Source organism: Chiloscyllium plagiosum, chromosome 4 (genome assembly GCF_004010195.1).
Source record: "Chiloscyllium plagiosum isolate BGI_BamShark_2017 chromosome 4, ASM401019v2, whole genome shotgun sequence".
Classification (NCBI taxonomy): Eukaryota; Metazoa; Chordata; class Chondrichthyes; order Orectolobiformes; family Hemiscylliidae; genus Chiloscyllium; species Chiloscyllium plagiosum.
In genome coordinates, this window is record NC_057713.1 from 47,325,321 (window position 1) to 47,348,109 (window position 22,789).

The 22,789-nt window shown below is 39.3% G+C and overlaps 1 protein-coding gene across 2 annotated transcripts in view; it reads right to left on the reverse strand.

The window, feature by feature from the left end:
* Positions 1-22,789, reverse strand: part of lrrcc1 (leucine rich repeat and coiled-coil centrosomal protein 1) — a 196,018-nt gene that overhangs the window by 54,116 nt on the left and 119,113 nt on the right. For both annotated transcript variants that reach the window (XM_043688159.1, XM_043688160.1), the window contains 2 exons: positions 14,960-15,164; positions 11,052-11,191 (listed from right to left, as the gene is read on the reverse strand). In XM_043688159.1, coding sequence (XP_043544094.1) covers positions 11,052-11,191; positions 14,960-15,164 — 345 coding nt within the window. The remainder of the gene's footprint in view (positions 1-11,051; positions 11,192-14,959; positions 15,165-22,789) is intronic.

Consider the following 22,789-nt stretch of genomic DNA (forward strand, 5'->3'; position numbering starts at 1 on the left):
AGGAGCAGCTTTACAGAGGATGATCCAAATGCAGAACAGAACAAACCAACCAATGAAAGTCACAATTCAACCAGTTGCTTTCTAATTGTTTCAGCAGTTTTCAGTGTCACTTCTCAAACTTTGTTATTCTCAATCTTATTTCATTCATAATTCTTTGTCTTTTCAGTAATTTCTTACTTTCTATATACATAATATATACATACAATGTAGTGTCCACAGATGAAAAATCAAGCCTTCAAAAACCTTCAAACATAGTCATTGTGCTTAATGATCCATACTGTCCTTCTACAGTCAAGGACTCATTTGCCCTGATAAATTCACTGTCCATAGCTGTATCAGTCATCACAGTTGCCTTTGTTACAATTATGACCCTAAGGGTGTTTAATAGAAACACAATACTCCTCATGTTGACAGTTTCAAATATGTGAACAGCGGGTTCTGATTGCATCCCATAAAATGGCAGGAATCAGGTGGCTACTAATTATTTAACCATTTGCCAGAAGAGTTAACAATACAGAGCGAGTTTTTAAAAATCCTTAATAGCTTAGGGAGCAGTCTCATATTCAGACTTGGCTGAACAAATGGTGTTATAATATATCATCACAATGTTGTCACTTAAAAAAGCATTTAAGTGCTTTAAGAATTAATCGATAAAAATTAGGAGAAAGCAAAAGTGGAAATCTTAGAAATAAAAAACACAGAAATTTCTGGAAAATTACAACTGGTCAATTAGCATCTGCTAAAATAATTAGTTAATATTTAGGTATTTAGTGGACACTTAAAACTAGAATTGTGATAAAAAGGGAGAACTGTCTAAACAGAAGGAAAACAAAACTACTGGTTATGAAATAGGAGTTAGATGATGCAAAGGATCATTTCAGTGAAGCAAAGGAAAAATGCAAAAAGAAAATAAAAGTGCAATAGTTAAAAGAGTGGAATAACAAAAACAGAGTTAACTACATAAGCAGTTTTTAAGCAAGCTCAGAGGTGGGGAAAGAACAAAAGGGAAGGACTGTGAAGGGGTGGAAGGAACAAATGACTATATGTCAGATAATATGATGATGCAAGGCAAAGGAAAATAGGAACTGAAGGAAGAATATATGATAAACAGAATCATCAGCAGCTGCAGTCCAACAATATGGGGACAATGGTTATCTGAAATTGCTGAACTGTTGAGTCCAGAAGGCTGCAAAATGTCTAATCAAAATGTAAGATGCTGTTTGAGCTTGTTATGAGTTTTAATGGAAAAATACTGGGGGGAAATGACAGAGAATGTTGTCCGGTGACCAGAGGGTCAGGATCACACTTGAAGATGAATAGAGATATTCTTCCAAAATCTCACAATCTGCATTTGGGCTCCTCAACATAAGAGGGCAAAGGATCATAAACAGTGAATACAGCATAGCAAATTGAAAGAATACAAGTAAATTGCTGTGTCACCTGGAAACACTGTTTTGAATCCTTGATGATGGGCGCTTGTGGCACAGTGGCTTTTACTGTGATGAGAGCTGACTAATGGACACTTTGGGCATTCATCCTTCTTCAGAATACATTGCTATCAGGAGTAGAGAGCTATTTATGATGGTGGTGTCCTGCCTCTGAGTCAGGAGTCTGCATTCATGTCTCACTTGCTCCAGAGGTGTGTACTTACCTCTCTGACCAAGTTGACTGGAAAGTATCTGGACCCTTGATAGTAAGAATGGAGAGGGGAAAGAGGTAAAGAGACAGATGGTATATCTTTAGCACTTACAAAGCAAGGAATTGTGGCAAGTGTAGGAGGTAATGGGGTGGAACAGTGTATTGCTGAGAGAATTATCCTCTACACCATGGATGTTCATTCCCCATATGAAAACGCCCAGCTTCTTCCTTTAAGTTAGCACCAACTAGTTCCCATTCATGAAGACTTTTCTTTGTTTCAATGAATTTATTCTCAGGTTGAGCAGTTTCTCTTTTGACTCCACTCAATTCCTCAAAATATGGTATGCTACGCTAGCATGGTAACTAATTTTCCTTTTTAGGAAAGGTTGTTGTTCTCACAGTATTCATTTTCTTCCCTAGCCTTGATTAACCCAAATATTGTTGTCTGGCATACTGCCTATTCTTGGTCTTTCAAATCTGGAAAATATAGTCAACTTTACTGACAATTTCCACCATTCATCAGATCTCTCTCTTTCTCTTCCATTTCCTTCTATGACATCTTTGTCTACATTTCTAGGGAAAGACTAGCCCTATTCTCAGAACTACTTTAACAACACTTCCTCTCACTTCACTCTTTGTAACTACTATATTCCATCTCTATTACATATTTCTAATGATGCCATGTTCCTTGCCAGTACCTGTGATATGCCTTCCTTTGTTCTCAACCTATGAATCCCCCTCCCCAAACTACAATGGTTCACAGATCTCTTGAGCTCATCAGTTCCATTTTCAAACATCTGTTCTCATCTCTTCTTTCCTCTTCATAACCACAACACAGATTTCCATGTTTTCATTTTCTACCCCACCAGTTTTCATCTGCAATGGATCATCTTACACCATTTTCACCACCAATTTACCCTTTTCCTTCCAGTACTGCATATGGACAGTTCTCTCTATGGGTACCCTGGTCCATGCCTCAATCACACCCAACATTCCAGCCCTTTCCCTTGTAGTACAGAAGTTGAAATACTTGTACTTTTACCTCTCCCTTCCCACTCTCCAAAGCCCCAAACATTTTTTCCTCAGAAAAACTATGATTTACTTGAACTTCAATCAATTTACTATACTGTATTTGCTGTTTATAATGCAGTATCCCCTGCACACTTGAGGAGGTCAAATGCAGACTGTGTGACCACTTTATAGAACGTCAATTCAATTCACAAACATGACCTTGCATTCCAGTCACCTGCCACTTTTGTTTTCTTCTCAGCCTCTCTATATCATCCAATGAGGCTGATCATAAGCTGGAGGAGCAGCAGTTCATTTTTCAAGTAAGCACTTTACAATATTGAGTTCAACAATGTCAAATCATAATATTGCCCCCATTTTTCAGAAGGCTGCTGTTAGTGATAATTCTGGCACTCTCATTTACTCTAGATCCATTTTTTTGCTTCGACATTTGTCCCATAAGCACATTCTTTTACGTTGTACCATCATTCTTTTTGTCATTTAATACCTTCCACCATACTGCAGACCTTCTCTTTTGTCTTTCCCCATGCCTCCGTTAATCTGCCTCTATTCCAGCTTAAAATTTATTACTTGTTTTTTTTTCCCCATTTCATGGGATGCCATCATGCTGTTTCACTCTCCACAAATGACAGCTGACACGAGAGAGAGAGAGAGAGAGACAGACAGAGACAGAGAGAGTCATGTGCTGGAATGGAAGATTTAAGAGGTCATCGAAATAGGTGCAGGGCATGAATTGGCACGAAGAGCATAAGGTCAAGATTCAGCAGTCCAGAGCCACTTGCAATCTGCTGACAGTGTAAATGTTAATCTAAAATTTGCTGGGTCAGCCAAAATGAAGTTAAATAAAGTTAAATTCAATGAGAAGAAATTATATGAACCTATCACCTTCATCCACCTATTGCACTCTTAGCTACCTTCTCCCCAGCCCCACCCTACTCCCATTTATCTCTCCGCCACGGAGGCTCCCAGCCTTATTCCTGATGAAGGACTTTTGCCCAAAACGTCAATTTTCCTGCTCCTCGGATGCTGCCTGACCCTGCTGTGCTTTTCCAGCATCACTCTAATCTTGACTCTGATTTCAGCATCTGCAGTCCTCATTTTTGCTGTGACGTCTGGTAATAACCTAATGATTGGAAAGGTCACCGGTTTTCAAGTGTTTCTGTGTTTTACTAAAGGAATATGCATGCTTGTTTACATGAAGTATTGTAACTCAGCAATAATGGACCGAACTGTTACAGTAACTCTGGAAAAGCTGATATTTTGTTTAACATGGACATAATGAATCAAATGTGATAACATGGATATTATCAGCTAAATTTGAGATTGTCATAGAATTTTGCTGCATAAGTATCACATCATTGGATGACATAAAAATGGTGGAAAACAAAAACAAGCTGAAGTTTTATGTCAAAGTTCATTAAAAGCAACAGATAAGCCTCTTTCCATGGAGACAAGCAAGTCCTAATGAATGTAGAAAACATGACGTTTGCAATGTTTACAAGTGATCAGTGAACATTTGCTAGAGACTGGACAGTATTAAGCGTTTGGATGTACAGCTTCTTTACGTGGAAAAATTATAAGAACCCTTGCCTCACAGCAAAATTAACTAGCTGAGATGGAACAGGCTGATAACCTGTTTTGGTCTGATCTTTGGACAAGTCCATGTAAAACATTCGCTGGTGATTGAAAGCATTGTATGGATAATATTTCTGCAGTATTTTCCATAGCTTACTTTGCTTTAGTAAAGAACATTGGATGAATTCCTTTGTTGGAACTACCTTGGATTTCTGAATCCTGGGTAAACCTGATGGACCAGGCAAAGTGGGAATAGAATCTTACACAGAGCAGAAAGCATGACTCCATTTTTGCACCACTGACTTGGGCCGCTCAAGAGCAAAACCTTTGGCATGGATGTTACAATAAGCAGTAAAATTACCAAGATCGGGTAAGAATCAAAAGAAGCATCATCACTCCTCACTGTAATAGAGGGAGAGGTCAGGAAATTAATTGCAAGCTAATTTACAAAAGGTTCCTGATAACAGGAGACACAAGATTAGATTAGATTAGATTCCCTGAATGGGGAAACAGGCCCTTCGGCCCAACCAGTACACACCGACCCTCTGAAGAGTACCCAGACTTGTTTCCCTCCGACTAATGCACCAAACACTATGGGCAAGCGAATATGGCCAAATCACCTGACCTGCACATCTTTGGACTGTGGGAGGAAACCGAAGCACCCAGAGGAAACCCATGCAGACACGGGGAGAATGTGCAAACTCCAACAGACAGTCAACCGAGGCTGGAATCAAACCCGGGTCTCTGGCGCTGAGGCAACAGTGCTAACCACTGTGACACTGTGCCACCCCTCCATCATGCTGCCCCTTGACAAAAATGAATCAAAATGTAGCTAAAACATTAATGAGTGAACAAAAATATTATGTTTTGATTTGATGCATTTCATTAAAGGTCAGGGTACTTCAGTGTCAATTCCTTAAATCATTTTCATTCAAAATGAAGGTCATTAATAATGCCTACTTTGTATTTATAGTTCAGTTGATTAATGATGACCGGAGTAATGAAATTAGTTAAGAAGCTACTGCTACTAACTATTACAGCCATCGTTCGCTGCAGTTAAGTAAAGCAAACAGCTAAATCCAATCAAACACTTGTCCATAAATATTCACCATCCTATTTAAGGCACGTCTTTCCAAATGAGAAACTGCAACAATTGATTACAGAAGCTGTATGTAGTTTTAAAATACACACGTTTCGGCAGCACAATTTGGCTAAAACATTGCTGAAGAATTAGGAATGGTATTTTCCAGAATACTTATCTCTGTTTGCAATAGTGCGATTCCACTAGGGATTGGTTCACATGCTTCGTCCTACGCATTCAATGGTCTTTGTGCCATTCTGCGCATGTGAGATGCCAGCACTGGTCTTCATGCCAGTCTGTGCATGTGTAATGCCAGTCTTTGGGCCACTCCGTGCATGCGTGAGGTCAGTGCCAGTCTTCCTGCCATTCTGCATATGGAGGAGGTCGGTGCCAGTCTTCCTGGAGTTCTATGCATGTGCCATGTCAGTGCCAGTCTTCCTGCTGTTCTGCGCATGCGCGACATCGGTGCCAATCTTCTTGCCGTTCTGCGCATGTGCGAGGTCAGTGCCAGTCTTCCGGCTGTTCTGCACATATGCGAGGTCAGTGCCAGTCTTCCTGCTGTTCTAAGCATGTGCGAGGTCAGTGCCAGTCTTCCGGCTGTTTTGCTCAAGCATGAGGTCAGTGTCGGTCTTCTTGTTCTGCGCAAGCACAAGGTCAGCTGCCGACAGAGCAGCTTTTTGTGAGAGGTACTGTACAGAGAGCAGCTTGCTTATATTTTTTAAATGTACTATGCTAAGTTTACTTTTATTTTGTTAATAAAACATGATTTCAACCTTCATTCAGGCTGTGCTATATGTTGCATTAGAATTTTGGGTGACTTTTGAATGAATGCGAGTGATATTTTTTGCTGGTCTTTCCCTAACCCCACTTTTCCCATAGCCCCCATTATTTCTTTTAAGCCATTTTCTATTAAGTAAAGTTTTGGTGGAATGCAACTACAGCATTATATCTGTATATGTGATACAACATAAAAATCTTCCACTATTATTCCAATAGTAGCAAGTGGAATTAAAAACAACATATTAGAGTATCACATTAAAAGAAGATAAGACAATTCTCTGAGTGAAGCCATTTGCAGTATTATAATGAAACTATACTGGAAACATTAAACAGACACGTACATTATTAAATGGTCAGTTGACATTTTTTATAGTATTTAATTCCCATTTTAATTCTGGGGGATGAGCTCAAGAGCAGGTATGAAGATGGTGAGTTCGGTACTTACCCTACCCAGCCAAGAAAACACACTTGGTGATGACTGCATTATAAGATAGCATGTCTGGAGTCAAGACCAGATCATGTAAGGATGACATATATCCTTCCTTAAAGAACATGAATGAACAAAATGAGTTGTTATGAGAATTGACAGGGATACACCATAAGACTAGCATTTTATTCCAGATTTTTTACTGAAATCAAACTTCACCATCTGCCATGGTGCATTTGAACTCATGTATTCAGAACATTAGCCGAGGTTCTGGATTGCTGGTCTAGTGACATTACCCCTTCACTACTGCCTTGTCTCTCCTCATGTTGAACTTGTTAAGCATTTATTGGTTTTATCTCAGATTTTGAGCATTCTCAGTATTTTGTTTTTGGTCTAATGAGAATCTTACAAACCATGAGATCCCAATCTCTCTGGTGGACAAAAACAATCTTGCAAAACTTGGTATTGCACTTGCAAAGTGATTTTCATGTTCAAGAGCCAGTCAGGTGATGTTAGGAAGTAGGAGTAAGATGACCATTATTTTTAAGAAACAAATTATAATTTTAGCATGCCTTACCTAGTCAATCCAATATTGATTATGTGCTGTTTACATGATGGTATGTCAACTGGAATTCAAGATGTTACTAATCAACAAGAGGGTTGTAAAGGGCTCTGTGGGTCCCACTTGTGGCACAGTAGCAGTGCCCCTGTCCCTGGACCAATATGCTGAGGTTTAAGTCCCACCTGCCCAAAAGGCGTGGAATTTAATCTCTGAACAGGTTGATTAGAAAAGATCTTCACAGCGATAACTGTTAGCAAGATCTTAATGCTTCGGTCCATAGAATGGAAGACAGAATGGAATTGTACAAGAGACATAGCCCCAGTCAGTCAGAAGTCACAAGCTGGTGTTTGGATATGAACCAATTGAATCACAACCTTTATTGTGCAATCATTCCTTTGTACTTCTTGTGATGGAACTTCATAAATTCTGTGGCTCACAACATACTTATCAACAGATTGATAAGAACTACGAAGACTCAACATCCACAGATGCTACTAGACCTGTTGAGTTTCAAGGTTTAGAGGGCTATGGGCCAAATGCAGGTAAGTGGGACTAGTTTAGTTTGGGAAACTTGTTTGACATTGACGAGTTGTACCAAACGGTTTGTTTCCATGCTGTATGACTCTATTTCATCGACCATCTTCCTTTGTACTAAGCATGATTCTAACCAATGTAGATCCTCAACATTCCATCGAGTCCAGTTATGCCAGGGGTCCTTCACTTCGTAATGTACTGCTTTGATAAGTGGCCTGGCAGAATCCAAACTGAGCATCAGTGAGCAGGTTATTTGGTGTGCCAGTGACAGCACTGTTGATAACACCTTCCACTTTTCTGTCAATTGAGAGCAGACTGATGGGATGGCAATTAGTCAAGTTGGGTTTTCCCGACATTATGCGCGTAAGGCATAGCTGTGCTATTTTTCACACAGTTCAGTGAAGGCAGTGTTGAACCATATTAGGATAGTGGTAAATGTGGAATATTGAATTAAAAATTCTATCAACTGATTGTTATATCCAAAACTTTTTATAAGTGAAAATATTTTTTAAAGACTGCATTTACTACCATGACACCACTAGGTGGTATAGCAACTGTGCAAAAACACAGTTTTGAAATCAAACTCCTGAGAGTCGCCTCACAGAAATCAGTGAACATAACAATATGGTAGAACTGACTTGTCAGTGTGTTGTTTTATTAAGTTAAAAATCACACAACACCAGGTTATAGTCCAACAGGTTTAATTGGAAGCACACTAGCTTTCGGAGCGACGCTCCTTCTTCACTATCACCTGATGAAGGAGCGTCGCTCCGAAAGCTAGTGTGCTTCCAATTAAACCTGTTGGACTATAACCTGGTGTTGTGTGATTTTTAACTTTGTACACCCCAGTCCAATACTGGCATCTCCAAATCATGACTACTAATGTTTTATTAAGTTTGCAACACGATGCTGAAAAAAGACCCGTGCAAAGAGTGCACCTGAAATGAATTTAAAAAGCGTTAACCCACTAGCACGCTCACAAAGAGCTGTCACCCTTCGCCTTACTCTTTGCTCCACTCCCTGAGCAATAATGATAAATTGGGCAATGAGAGGGTGGGGTAACAGCTAGCAAAAGGGAGGAGGGACAATTTTCTGAAAAAGGGGATATTAATCGTTTGAAGCAAGGTGGGGTCAGCAGCCAGCAGCCCAGCCAGGGTGGCGAGAGGCTCTGTTGCAACGGTGTGATGTAACCATCATATCTGCACAAATACAGATGGCTATCTTGGTGTTGGCAATGCAAGCTCTGTTCATAAAGTAGAAGAAACATGGTACCAAAATGGTAATGCTCATTTGACCACAGATAGATTCAAATATAATTCGATCCATATGAAACCAACACAGCTGTCTGCACTGTAGCAAAGACATTGAAACTTGGCAAATGAGTTGGTACCAAGAATTTGCATTTCCCGATTAGTTCATATGCACATTGAATGTTTCACATTGGAAAATGAAAAGCTCACATTTGAGAATAGTCAGGTTGGAAAGATAATGAAGCAAGACTCCAATAGATACTGTCCTATATTGGAATAACTGTTTTTGAGCAGCAGCATGGAGAGAACAAAAATGAATTTGTGACAACAACAAATGGAACTCTGTTTTTCTCGCTATCTTGGAAAATAGTGTCCAGCGAAATAGTAATTTGGAAAAGCAACCATTTAGTAAGAACTCAAAGATACCTAAACATTCTGCTATTACTGTGGATGCAAGACAACAAATAATAAATTATAATCTTAGGTTTAAAATCTAAACCACAAAGACACTGAAGAACTTATAAACTGCATAGTCTTATTTCTCCCTGTCTGTATTCTGCAGTATTTTCTAAAATTTATTAGCTGTGTTAGTGTTCACTGATATCAATTTTATTAAATTTTCTCAGTGGTAGTAGACAATAAAATTCCATTCTTTGGTAATTGGACCTTTCATTTTCTTCCTAACTAACTTTTAATGAAAATGCAATAGCTGTTCCAAAAAGAATAGTATTTGTTGCAAACTACCAAGAAGGGTTTAAAAAGGGGTGAGTTGATTCCCATTCCTCATCTTTTGTAATAATCTGTAGTGGAATAGCTTGGCTACAGGTGCACTTAGTTATGGAGCACAAGCTTTCAGTACTATTGCTGCACTATTGTCAAGACCCCATGGTCGTTGGAGTTTCAGATAGTTTCAGTCAATTCTTTGTATTATATGAAGTGAATTCCTGAAGACTAGCCTCTACAATGAGGGTAGGACCTTAAGAGAAAGTTAAGGCAGATTCATCAACTCTACTCTTCTGACTGAAGATGGATGCAAATGGCTCAGTCTCATCTCTGTACTGATTTGCTCAGCTTCCTCACTATTGGGAATAAGATATTAATGGAGCTTCCTCCTCCAGTTAGTTGTTTAATTTTCTGCCCATCCTTCACAACTAGATGGGGCATGTCTTAGATCTGATTGTGGTTGTAGAAGTTCAGTCATAGAATACATTCAAGACCAATATCAGTAGATTTTTATCCGTTAAAAATACCAAGAGATTTTAGGATGGTGCAGGAAAATGGGGTTGAGGTAGATCAGCCATAATTTTGTTGAATGGCAGAGCAGCCTCAATACGCCAAATGTCCTTTTCTTGCTCTTATTTCCTATGTTCATAAACCTGTCTATTGCATGCTGCTCCTCATCTTGCAGATTTACTAGGTTGACAGCTCATTTTTAGGTATGCCTAGTGCTGCTCCTGAAATATCGTCCTGCACCTCTTCACTGAACCAGCTTTGGCAGAATGAGGGAAATGTTAGGTTATAGATTATGGCTGAATACAGTTAGCAGCTACTGATGGCCCACAGAGTCTTCATGGATGCTCAGTATTCAGCTGTCAGGTCTACTCTGAATGTATTTGATATATTGTAATGTCCCATGACACAACGAAGGGTAGCCTCAACGTGAAGACAGAATTTTGTCTCTACAATCACTGCAAGGTGATAAACCATAGCAATGCTATCATGGACATATGCATCTAAAACAAGGGATGAGATCAAGTAGGTTTTTCTCTCTTGTTTGTTCCCTCGCTATCTGCCAGAGGCTCAGTCTTGCAATAAGGACTCAACTGGACCTGGTACAACTGAGCAAATCTCAGTGATAGACAGTGAAGTCCCTCTCCAAGAGTATATAAGATAGACTGCAGCAACTTACCTATATTCCTTGTATTCTACAAACAAATAATGAGTTAGAAGATTATGAAATTAAAATTAAATAATTAAAACTAAGTTAGAAGCACTGCACAATACCAAACTATTGAAATAAAAGCAAGTTTTTAAAAACATTATTAATGTGCAAGATTTTGAACTTGGCTTAGAATTCATGGTACTCCTCAGAATTACTGACTACATAAAGCATCACAGGAATAGCCAATTCCGAATCTACTGAAGTATGGAATCTTTAATCATTATTTTCTGTACCTGTGCACTTGCTCTCTGGAAGTGAGAAGTTCCTGGAGCTCTTGAACCTTTTCCTTCTGCTGTTTGAGTGAAATCTGCAGTAACTCTCCTTCTCTTTGAGCTGCTGAGGCTTTTAGCTCTGCTTCTTGAATTCGTTTCATCTGTGGACAGTAATTGCAAAACTCATTAAAGTGTTACAATAAATCAAAGTTATAATTAATGCAATATCCTTAAAGATTTATGAGTATTTTCAATACCACTAGTATTTTCAAGACTGATCCATTCAAAGTAGAAATACTTTGAACCTTTGGGAAAAAAAATGTCTTGTATATTTTTCGTGCTTCAGGAATTGGAGAACAGTGCTGGAAAATGATCAATGATTCAACAAGGACAGACTCAGTGTTCATTTATGACTACCAGCAAAAATCAATCCTACTTGTTTAAAGTCTTTAAACTAAGTGTACTCCTTTGGAGAACCAGGAACAAAGGCCCGGATCTTCTTGCCTTCAGATATTCAAAAGGATTGTGTGTCCAAAATATGTATTGGAAGCCCTTGGAAATTTCAATAAAGTGACTAAGAGGGAATTGCCTGGGAAGTCAAAACTTCCAATGTACAGATGCATCGTCTAGTGGTATTATCACTAGACTGTTAATCCAGAAACTCAACTAATGCTCTGGAGACTCAGGTTCAAATCCCGCCAGATGGTGGAATTTGAATTCAAAGAACAAAGACAGTACAGCACAGAACAAGCCCTTCAGCCCACGATGTTGTACCGACCATTGATCCTCATGTACGCACCCTCAAATTTCTGTGACCATATGCATGTCCAGCAGTGTCTTAAATGTCCCCAATGACCTTGCTTCCACAACTGCTGCTGGCAATGCATTCCATGCTCTCACAACTCTCTGTGTAAAGAACCCGCCTCTGACATCTCCTCTTTACTTTCCTCCAACCAGCTTAAAACTATGACCCCTCGTGTTAGCCATTTCTGCCCTGGGAAATAGTCTCTGGCTATCAACTCTATCTATGCCTCTCATTATCTTGTATACCTAAAATAGGTCCCCTCTCCTCCTCCTTTCCTCCAATGAAAAAGGTCCGAGCTCAGTCAACCTCTCTTCATAAGATAAGCCCTCCAGTCCAGGCAGCATCCCGGTAAACCACCTCTGAACCCTCTCCAAAGCATCCACATATTTCCTACAATAGGGTGACCAGAACTGGACGCAGTATTCCAAGTGCGGTCTAACCAAAGTTTTATAGAGCTGCAACAAGATCTCACGACTCTTAAACTCAATCCCCCTGTTAATGAAAAATTCAATGAACAATATCTGGAGTTAAGAATCTACTGATGACCATGAAACCATTGTGGATTATTGGAAAAAAAAATCTAGTTCACTAATATCCTTCAGGGAAGAAATCTGCCATCCTCAACTGGTTAACAAAAAAAGACTTTAGATGCTGGAATTCAAGGTAGATAAACAGGAGGCTGGGAGAACACAGCAAGCCAGCCAGCATCAGGAGGTGGAGAAGCCGATGTTTCGGGTGTAACCCTTCTTCAGGACTGGGGGTGGGTATTAGGGGAGCTGCAGATAAAGGGGCTGGGGCGGGAGAGGCGGGGGGGCAGTGTTGTGAGGTGGGGATAGGTTAAGACAAATAGAAGGTAAGACCTGGTTGCTCGATGGGAGGGCTGAGAGGAGTGGAAGGGAGGGTGATGAGCTGGGAAGGAAGACGGGGGATGGGAAGGGAAGTTATTTGAAAGTGGAGAACTCAATGTTCAGTCCCTTGGGTTGTAGGCCACCCAGGCAGAAGATGAGGTGTTGTTTCTCCAATTCGTGGTTTGATTCGTTGTGCCAATGCAGGGGGATTAAAATGGGCGGTGACTGGGAGGTCCAGTCGGCCCCTCCAGGCCAGGCTGAGATGCTCGGCGAAATGTTCCCTTAGTTTACGTATGGACTCCCCAAATTAGAGAAGACCACATTGGGAGCACCGGATACAGTCAATTAGGTTGGAGGAGAGGCAGGTGAACCTCTGTCTCACCTGGAAGGATTGTTTGGGGCCCTGGAATGGAGGTGAGGGGGGCTTAGTGTGCTGGCTTTGATGCCACATATTTCAAAGACAATAATGATTCATAATAGCCTGAGAAACTGCACAAAAACGCAATTCCTCTTTTTAGGCAGTCCTTCGGGAGTGAGGATAATTTTCTTTCAGTGCAGAATTGTGGGTGCTGAAGAGCAGAAAATCATCAAGGCTGCTCACAGAATGGCGGCCTTTGTATCTAGAAGTCGGGAGTAAAATGGTAGAAATTATGCTTCAATATGTTGCTATATGAAACTTTGATTAGGTCCCATTTGGGGGTCTGAGAGCAGATCTGGGCACCAAACTTTAGGAAGGACAATGGGAGTATATTGGAGGGTTTACAATGGGGAACTTTAGGGGTTAAGTTAGGAGGAGAGCTAACACAAATAAAGCCCATTTACTCTAAAGTTTAGAAGGTTAAGCAGGGATCTGATTGAAGTTTCTAGATATTAACAGGAAAGTACGCGTCAATAAAAATGAACTATTTCTATTGGTTGGAGATTCTAGATTTAGGGGATATAGTCTGAAAAATAGGGCCAGATCATTCAGCAGAGATGTTAGGAAGCACTTCTTCACACACAGGGTAGTCGAGGAATTGTCTTCCATAAAGCAATTGATGGTAGATCATGATTCGGAGATGCCGGTGTTGGACTGGGGTGTACAAAGTTAAAAATCACACAACACCTGGTTATAGTCCAACAGGTTTAATTGGAAGCACACTAGCTTTTGGAGCGACGCTCCTTCATAAGGTGACTATAACCTGGCAGTCCTTCGAGAGTGAGGATAATTTTCTTCCAGTGCAGAATTGTGGGTGCTGAAGAGCAGAAAATCATCAAGGCTGCTCACAGAATGGTGGCCTTTGTATCTAGAAGTCGGGAGTAAAATGGCAGAAATGATGCTTCAATATGTTGCTATATGAAACCCTGATTAGGTCCCATTTGGGGGTCTGAGAGCAGATCTGGGCACCAAACTTTAGGAAGGACAATGGGAGTATATTGGAGGGTTGGACTATAACCTGGTGTTGTGTGATAGTAGATCAGTTATTAACATTTAAATCGGAGACAAATACATTTTTGTGAAGCAAAAGGTATTAAGGGATATGGGCCAAAGACAGGTATATTGTTTTAACTCACAGGTCAGCCATGATCTCACTGAATGTTGGAGCAGGCCTGAGGTACTGAGTGGCCTACTTCTGTTTCCATGACTAAATAGTCCAATGCTGGATCCACACACCCTGCCATGCATGGAAAGGTAATGCCTAATGATGTGGTGGATTGGATGCTTGGGTTGTTGTATACTCCTGTGCTTGGTTTCTACCTGGATTTGTTAGCATCTTTGCAGGTACTTCTCCAGTTTGTGCAGTTTTGGACAAGAGATTCCTACAAGTCAGGAGATTTTTTTCAGGAAGTATTTTCTCTGCTCTTCTGGTATCGCCTTGATGAAAGCTTAGGAATGGAAAGTTTACTTTGGGAGTATTATGTGAGAAGGGTGTGGCTAGTTCACACAGCTGATTAACAGTAACCAGGGTTTCAATAGTGGGGATGTTGGTCTGAGAGAGGACAGGTAACACAGCTGACCTATAGACAATGAGTTTGGTACCAGGTTTAAGATCTTTGTTGTCAAACACTCTTTTCCAAAGATGATCGAACGCTACCATGGCACACTGAGGTTTCCAAAATATGTGGGAGTCGAACTTAGTATAATTAATCAACAGAAGATCCATCAGATTCTGAAATGAATTGGTAGTTTTGCAACGCACTATACCATTTAGCTTTAAGTGTCTCTAAAATAGGCGCTTTAAAATTACATTAACAAGCTAAGTTACAAAGCACAGCTACACCATATATTCAATTACCTCTACAGCTTGCTGCTGCAGTCTTTGTGAGTTCGACTTCAAAATTGTTTCTTCAAGTGATTTCAGGAGCTTGCGTTGATCTTCTTCGGTAATCTTTGACTTTCTTGACTCCTCTGTAAGCATCCCTATTTTCTTTTTTAACTCTGCAACATAAGCTTGTAATTGGCTTCTGGCTTCTTTCTCTTTCACGAGCAACTCTTTTAGCCTGGAATTAACATAATAAAAGAAATTTGAATTGAAAATTAAGCAAGTCATTGAATATATTAAGCTCAAACAACCTGTACGTTCCAAAATGATAGAACAAAGGTGTATGACTAAACGGACCACATAATACACATTGTACTGAAGAGTCTAAAAAGGGGTGATTAAATAATGCTTACTTTTTTGACAATCATATATGTACACATGTAATGATTATTATATATTCATGGCTTTTTCCAAAACAAAACGACTGAGCAATCCACTCCCACAAAACTAATTTATCTCTTATGGAGGTCAACAACATTTCTTCAGAAATTCTTCAGTGGTACTTTCCAAAAAAATAAAGAGGATGAACAAAATTATATTAAGAAGCCATTGCATCATTTACGTATTACGCTGGAATAATGTACAGACCGTGCTACAGAATTGGAGAAATGAAGTAAAATCCTACCACGTGGAAACAGGCCCATCAGCCCAACAAGTCCACACTGACCCTTCTGAAGAGTAACCCATTTACCCCGACTAATGAACCTAAACTACAAATCCCTGAACACTATGAGCAATTTAGCATGGTCGATTCACCAAACCTGCACATCTTTGGTCTGTGGGAGGAAACCGGAGCACATGGAGGAAACCCATGCAGACACGGGGAGAATGTGCAAACTCCACATATACAGGCGCCTGAGGCTGGAGTTGAACCCAGGTTCCTGGTGCTGTGAGGCAGCAGTGCTAGTCACTGAGCCAAGTACTTTAAAACAATGACTTTGTTCATCAGTCATTAAATAATGGCATGCTGTGTTGGTAAGATACTAAACAAGTTGAAAATTAACTTACTGTTTTGAGCAGTCTCTGCAAAACTATTATGTAAGCAACACGACTGACCAAAGTACCAAATTAAAAGCATTGTTTCAAGTACAGTAAATAAAAATAACAACTTTAATGTTCCATCAAAAATGAAGAATGCCAATATTGATATTTAAAACATTTAACTGCTCCCAATACATTTGTGCAAACTTAAACATTGCACTTTCATTACGAACACCAAAAGAAAAATTAAAATCAAAACTAATTACATGGTTGGCCAAATATAAATATTTAACATGTAGACACAATTGTCTATCAAAACACTAAATGCGCCTTCAATAGGCTAGTTCATCTTTATGGTTTTGGTGGCAAAGCACAGTAGAATCATTGCTGAATTATGAAAATAAAACATTTGGAAAATCAGTCAAAATGAAAATGTTATAAAATAATTCACTAATTCTGAGCAGGCTTTGTTAAATTAAATACTCTGGATTTTCAATGTTTGAAGAATACTATAACTATAAACATAAAATCACATAAAAAGGAGCAAGAGGAGGCTGATCAGCTTTTTGATTCTGTTCCAGCAGTGAATGCGATCATAGCTTATTTTAAAACTCAGTACCCTATTCCATTTTCTCCCTTTGAACCTTTTAGCCCTAAGAACTCTCTCTAACGCCTTGAAAATATTCAATGTTTTGGCCTGACCGCTTTCTGTGGCAAAGAATGCCACGGGCTCAACACTCTCTAGGTGAAGAGATTTCTCCTCACCTCATCCAAAATGGCCTACCCTGTATCTATAAACTGTGACCCCTGATTCTGGACTCTTTAGTTATCGGAAATATCCAGTAAGATGGCAGCTGTTATTGAGACCACACCTGGCAGATTGTTTGGAGTCTGGTCTCCTTACCCGAGAAAAGGATGCTCTGGCTAGGGAAGGAGTGCAACAAGATTTATCAGACTGATTCACGGTATGGCAGGACTGACAACTGAAGAGACTGAATTAGTTAGGGCTGTATTCACTGAAGTTTAGAACAATGAGGGTATATCTCATGGAAACCCATTAAACTCTATAACAGGATTAGACAAGATAGACGTAATAAGGATGTTGAATCAAATTGAATTAGCTTTATTGTCACATGTACTCAAATGAGTACAGTGAAAAGTTTATAGGTCACCACTAATAGAGCCATCTTATGTACAAAGGTATTTTGGTACAGGTTCTTCATTTACAAGATTAGTTACATTGTAACAATGTCACCAACACATGGCACCATCTTAGATGCAGACTACCTAGGTACTATTCTTAACTACAGAATAGAGAAATTAAGAAAAAAAGGTTACATTATAGCCATAGGTCAGAAAAACAAGAAGCAAGGTTAAAAAGACGAACATCATAGTCTGTCTCCAAAGACTCTCCGTCACAGACCAGTGAAGGGGGTCTCCACGTGGTCTGACTGTTGGCTGCCGCCATGCTGGGAAAGCGGGCCCTGCCCCTCACTTCGCACTGGGCTGCTGGTCGCTGGCATTCCTGCTTCAGGTCGCTGCCTTCGCCGCTTTGGAAGCTAGAAGTCGGGGGCTGTGTGTAGGTGTCCGAGGCAGAGGGTCAGAGAAGACAGAAGAGGATAAAAAATGTAGAAGGTAGGGAAGATGGAGGAAAAGAACAGGCAGAGCAGATGAGCTCCATTTAAAATAATGTTGCCAACACTACTATCCTACGGCCTGATTTCAAAACACTTGTATTAATGGATAGTCGTCTGACATGATTAAAACACAGTTTTCAAAGCAAGCATTATAAATGGTACAATTCATTTACGCAAATACTCAAAATAAATCCTACTGTAGTTTGAAATAAAACTAATGGATTCCCTCATGCAGAGTATTGTATTCAAAAGACTTAAAATATAAAAGTTATAGTCACTGTTTAGGCAGCCATTATAAACAGGATCATATTTTTTTCCATACATTTTAGTCAGCACCCTTGTATTCTACACTGTAACCTTGTGGTGATAGGAGGTTTTTTTTTGCTGGCACATTACACAGACTATAGTATGAATGAATGAATGAGAATACTTGACACAATCATTATTGTTGATGTTCATAAATCTCTAACTCTTGACACCATCAGCAACACTAGGTATTTTCAAACTGAGATTATTGTATTATAAGTACTTCCTTCTCTCTTAGTTAAACAAAGAAGTCAGTGTGGTGTGGTTAAACAGCTATTTTTATTCAAAGGGTTTTGTCAGGGTCAGACATAACCTATAACCAACAGCACACACTTCTTTACATATGTCAAGTATTGAGATTTAAGATCAATGATATTGAATAGCTGCTCATATAATTTACAAATCAATATTGGTTCAATTTGCATCACACAAAATAAAGTGCATAAGCCAAATTACAGCACTTCTTTAAAAACAGGGATATTTTTAAAAACTAACTAACACCACTATCATGTAGGGATCCTATGCTTCTACTTTGCCTTAAAATTTCCATATTTATTTCTTGTGGTATAAAATTATTCACTTTGAGTTAAAAATCTCGAATTAATTTAAGAACTGTCCTTCTTTACAATATGGTTTTCCATTGAATTTAGGGTGAAAATTTTACTTAAATTTAAAATTTCTTTTTCTTAAGAAATACGTCGATTTTCATACAGGATTGATAAAACACCATGCATTGAAGCAACACATTTTCATGCTCATTGCTGCAAAGCCAATACTGTTTTACATGTGAAAGGGGGAATAGTTCGTGAACAATCATACTTCCTGTTAAATCTCACTACTCATTTTCCATTAATCAACAGCTTCCAATATTACTTCGAACATTCCTCGGACTCCCACTTATCTCCTCCAATAATCTTGCACACTGCCACCACTGAAGTAGTGCATGACAACTGCCCAAAACTACCCCAATACAGCATCCACTCCCACTTTATGGACATATTCTCTGACCCAATGACTTACTGCACAAAACGTAGAGACCACAACATCTCTAAATACAATGTGGTATCTTCTACATTGGGGAATGAAGCATGGACTGGGTGACCACTATGCAGAACACTTACTTTCTGTCTGCAAAAAAGACTTTGAGCTTTCAGTTGCCTGCCACTTCAACACACCATCTGTTCTCTATACAACATCTCTCACTCATGTTGTGGGCGGCACGGTGGCACAGTGGTTAGCACTGCTGCCTCACAGCGCCTGAGACCCGGGTTCAATTCCCGCCTCAGGCGACTGACTGTGTGGAGTTTGCACGTTCTCCCCGTGTCTGCGTGGGTTTCTCCGGGTGCTCCGGTTTCCTCCTACAGTCCAAAGATGTGCAGGTCAGGTGAATTGGCTGTGCTAAATTGCCCGTAGTGTTAGGTAAGGGGTAAATGTAGGGGCATGGGTGGGTTGCGCTTCGGCGGGTCGGTGTGGACTTGTTGGGCCGAAGGGTCTGTTTCCACGCTGTAATGTAATGTAATGTAATCTAATCTAATCGAATCTCTCCACTCTTCCACACCTATCTTCACTATTTCCAGATCTTTGAAACATCCCCATGCACTCTCAAACTTCTCTCCCTCAGTATTCTTAATATGCCTTCTAACTTATAAACTTAAATATCCCTGTTCCAATCATCCTATGTATCTTGGATGACAAAGGCCAGATCAGGAGACAGTTACAACTGAGAGAAAAAAAAGATACAAATACGAACATAGGGCAGCTTTCTAGATTTATATAAACCAGCTTTTTTACCGTTAGTCATTACAGAATTTGAAAATATCTATTGCTGAAATATTTAATCAAAACATCCACCAAAATAATTTTGTAGTTTAATACCTGGTATCATTCTGCTTGATCTATGCTTACCCTCTTCCAACTCTAATATCTTTTCTGAGGTTCTGCATCTAAAAGGAGCATACTGTTGCAGGTAGATAGGATAGTGAAGATGATGTTTGGTATGCTTTCCTTTATTGATTAGGGTATTGAGTATAGGAGTTGGGAGGTGAGGCCACTTTTGGAATATTGCATGCATTTCTGGTCTCCTTCATATCGGAAGGATGTTGTGAAACTTGAAAGGGTTCAGACAAGATTTACAAGGATGTTGCCAGGGTTAGAGGATTTGAGCTTTAGGGAGAGGCTGAATAGGCTGGGGCTGTTTTCCCTGGAGTGTCAAGGGTTTATAAAATCATGAGGGGCATGGATAGGATAAATAAGCAAAGTCTTTTCCCTGGGGTCAGGGAGTCCAGAACTGAGGGCATAGGTTTAGGGTAAGAGGGGAAGTTATAAAAGAGACCTAAGGGCAACTTTTTCACGCAGAGGGTGGCGTGGAATGAGCTGCCAAAGGAAGTGGTAGAGGCTAGTACAATTGCAACATTTAAAAGGCACCTGGATGGGTATATGAATAGGAAGGGTTTAGAGAGATATGGGCCAAGTGTTGACAAATAGGACTAGATTAGGTTGGGATATCTGGTCAGCATGAACGAGTTGGACCAAAGGTTCTGCTTCCGTGCTGTATATTTCTATGACTCTATCACAGAGATTGGTAACAAATGCTGGGCTTGCCAATGACATTCTTATCCCACGAAGAAATAAAAACTGAAACCAGATGGGGTCTGACAAGGCTTTGCAGACATGAACTCACCTCTGAACTGCAATCCCTTTGAGATAAGCTCTACAATTCATCAGCCTTGTTGAATACTTTTTGTATCTATGAACTACGAATGATCTTCCATGGACAACATACTGGTGATAATCTTGCCCCACAAGCTTAATAAGTTTTAAATTAAGTTCTGGGTGTAAGGCAAATTTCTTGGAGAGTTGCATCATTTGAGAAGATTACAAAGTTTATGAGAAACAAGTCCATGGACAGATTTGACAACAAGGATGAGAATTTTTAAATCAAGGCATCACTTGAATGCCTAGGTCGGTAAAAATAGGGCTGGTGAATTAACCACACTTGATATGAGTCAGGTCATGAGGAGCAGAATTTTCGATCAGCTTACATTAATGGAGAATGGAATTACTCATACATACACCCAAATTATATTTGATAATTGACAGAGAATAATGATCTTGGCTTTTAAGGTTATTTAGAACTTAACTACTGCAGTATCTCATTAATTCTTTTCCTAGTTCATTTTATGACTTCATTTTATATAAGAGTAGATTTGAATACATAAAAGCCTTATGACCTTTGCAGATTTTATTGAACAAATTATCTTCTACGATCTGTTTTGTATGTTAATAGTTGTTTACATACTGTATGCGAAGCTTATGTCACCATAACTTTAAACATTTTGTCTTAAAAACCCATGCATCACTGATTAGGAAAATCCTAAGAAGTTAAATATAAACATCAATACTATTTTATTTTTGACATTATAAATGAATGAGAAATATTTAGTATATTGCTCCATTAAATATGAAGTAATATAACATCAAACAATCAGATTAACATTTGTTCTAAGCATACACCAATGGATTTAAGACCATCTTCTTCCCCAATGTTATCAGAATGACCTCTCATACATTAGAGCTGATTTTCCACTGCACCTTCTCTGTAGCTGTAACACTATACTCTGCATTCTATTCCATTACTCTGATGCACACTATCTTGATAATATAACAATAATAAATCAAATCAAATCAATATGAAATGCAGTGAAATTATCCAGTTTTATAATTCGTGCAAATTCGAAACAATTTCAGCAAGGTCAAATTTGCAATTCAGCAAACAGTATCGGCACAGTCACAAAAACAGATGTTGTTGGGAAAGCTCAGCATGTCTGGCAGCTTCTGTGAAGAGAAATCAAGTTAATGTTCCGGGTCCAGTGACCCTTCCTCAGAACTGTTCTGAGAAAGGGTCACTGGACCCAAAATGTTAACTCTGATTTCTCTCCACAGATGCTGCCAGACCTGCTGAGCTTTTACAGCAACTTCTGTATTTGTTTCTCATTTACAGAATCTGCAGTTTTTTATTTAGTATTAGCACTGTTATCTTCTTCATTTCATGATAAGTATCACATAATCAACTGCACTGAAATGAAACCTTATTATTATTAATAACATATTTTAATTAACAAAAATGTTATTCCTAATGGCCCATACTATCCACAAACATGAACAAGCTCAGTTTTAAAATAACTTCTCAGGAAATTTTGACATTCCAGACTTGTACAATCACAAAGAACAGAGCAGACATTACTGTTGGCTACAAATTAATGACACCGTGTCAGTGACATCACAAGATATTTGTAAGCTTTTGTGGACACTGAAAATTGATGGCATTATTTATACATAGTTTGCAGCTTAACTCGGTCTACAGGGTTTTCCAAAAGTCACATGTGAAGGGGAGGCAAGATTGTAGAAAAACCTCTGTGGGTTGAATCAAACATAAAGAAATACTGCAGTGAACGATCTGCACTCATAAATGTTTTCTCATCTGATTATGAAAAGAGATTTGATTATAGTATTTTAGCTGAGGTATACTTTCCACACTTGGGAGATTTTTCAGTCACATGGGGGTGAATAGTGCTATGACTTCTGTAAAGGGAGTCTCAGACAAGGATTAATATGACCACCACAAATCTGCTGGTCAAGAATTTTGACCAGATCAGACCAGACCAGGGAGCAGCCACAGACAGGGAGAAGCACAATAAGGAGCTAGAAATGGTACAAGGCAAAGAACTGAAAATTCTCTGGAATTCTCTCCCTGAATCTCTTCATTTCTTGACCTTTTCTTTGACATGTTCATTAAGACTCACTTCTGTACCCAACAATTTGATCACCTATCCTAATGTCTGCTTGGTATAAAATTTTATATAGTGACGCACATTAAAAT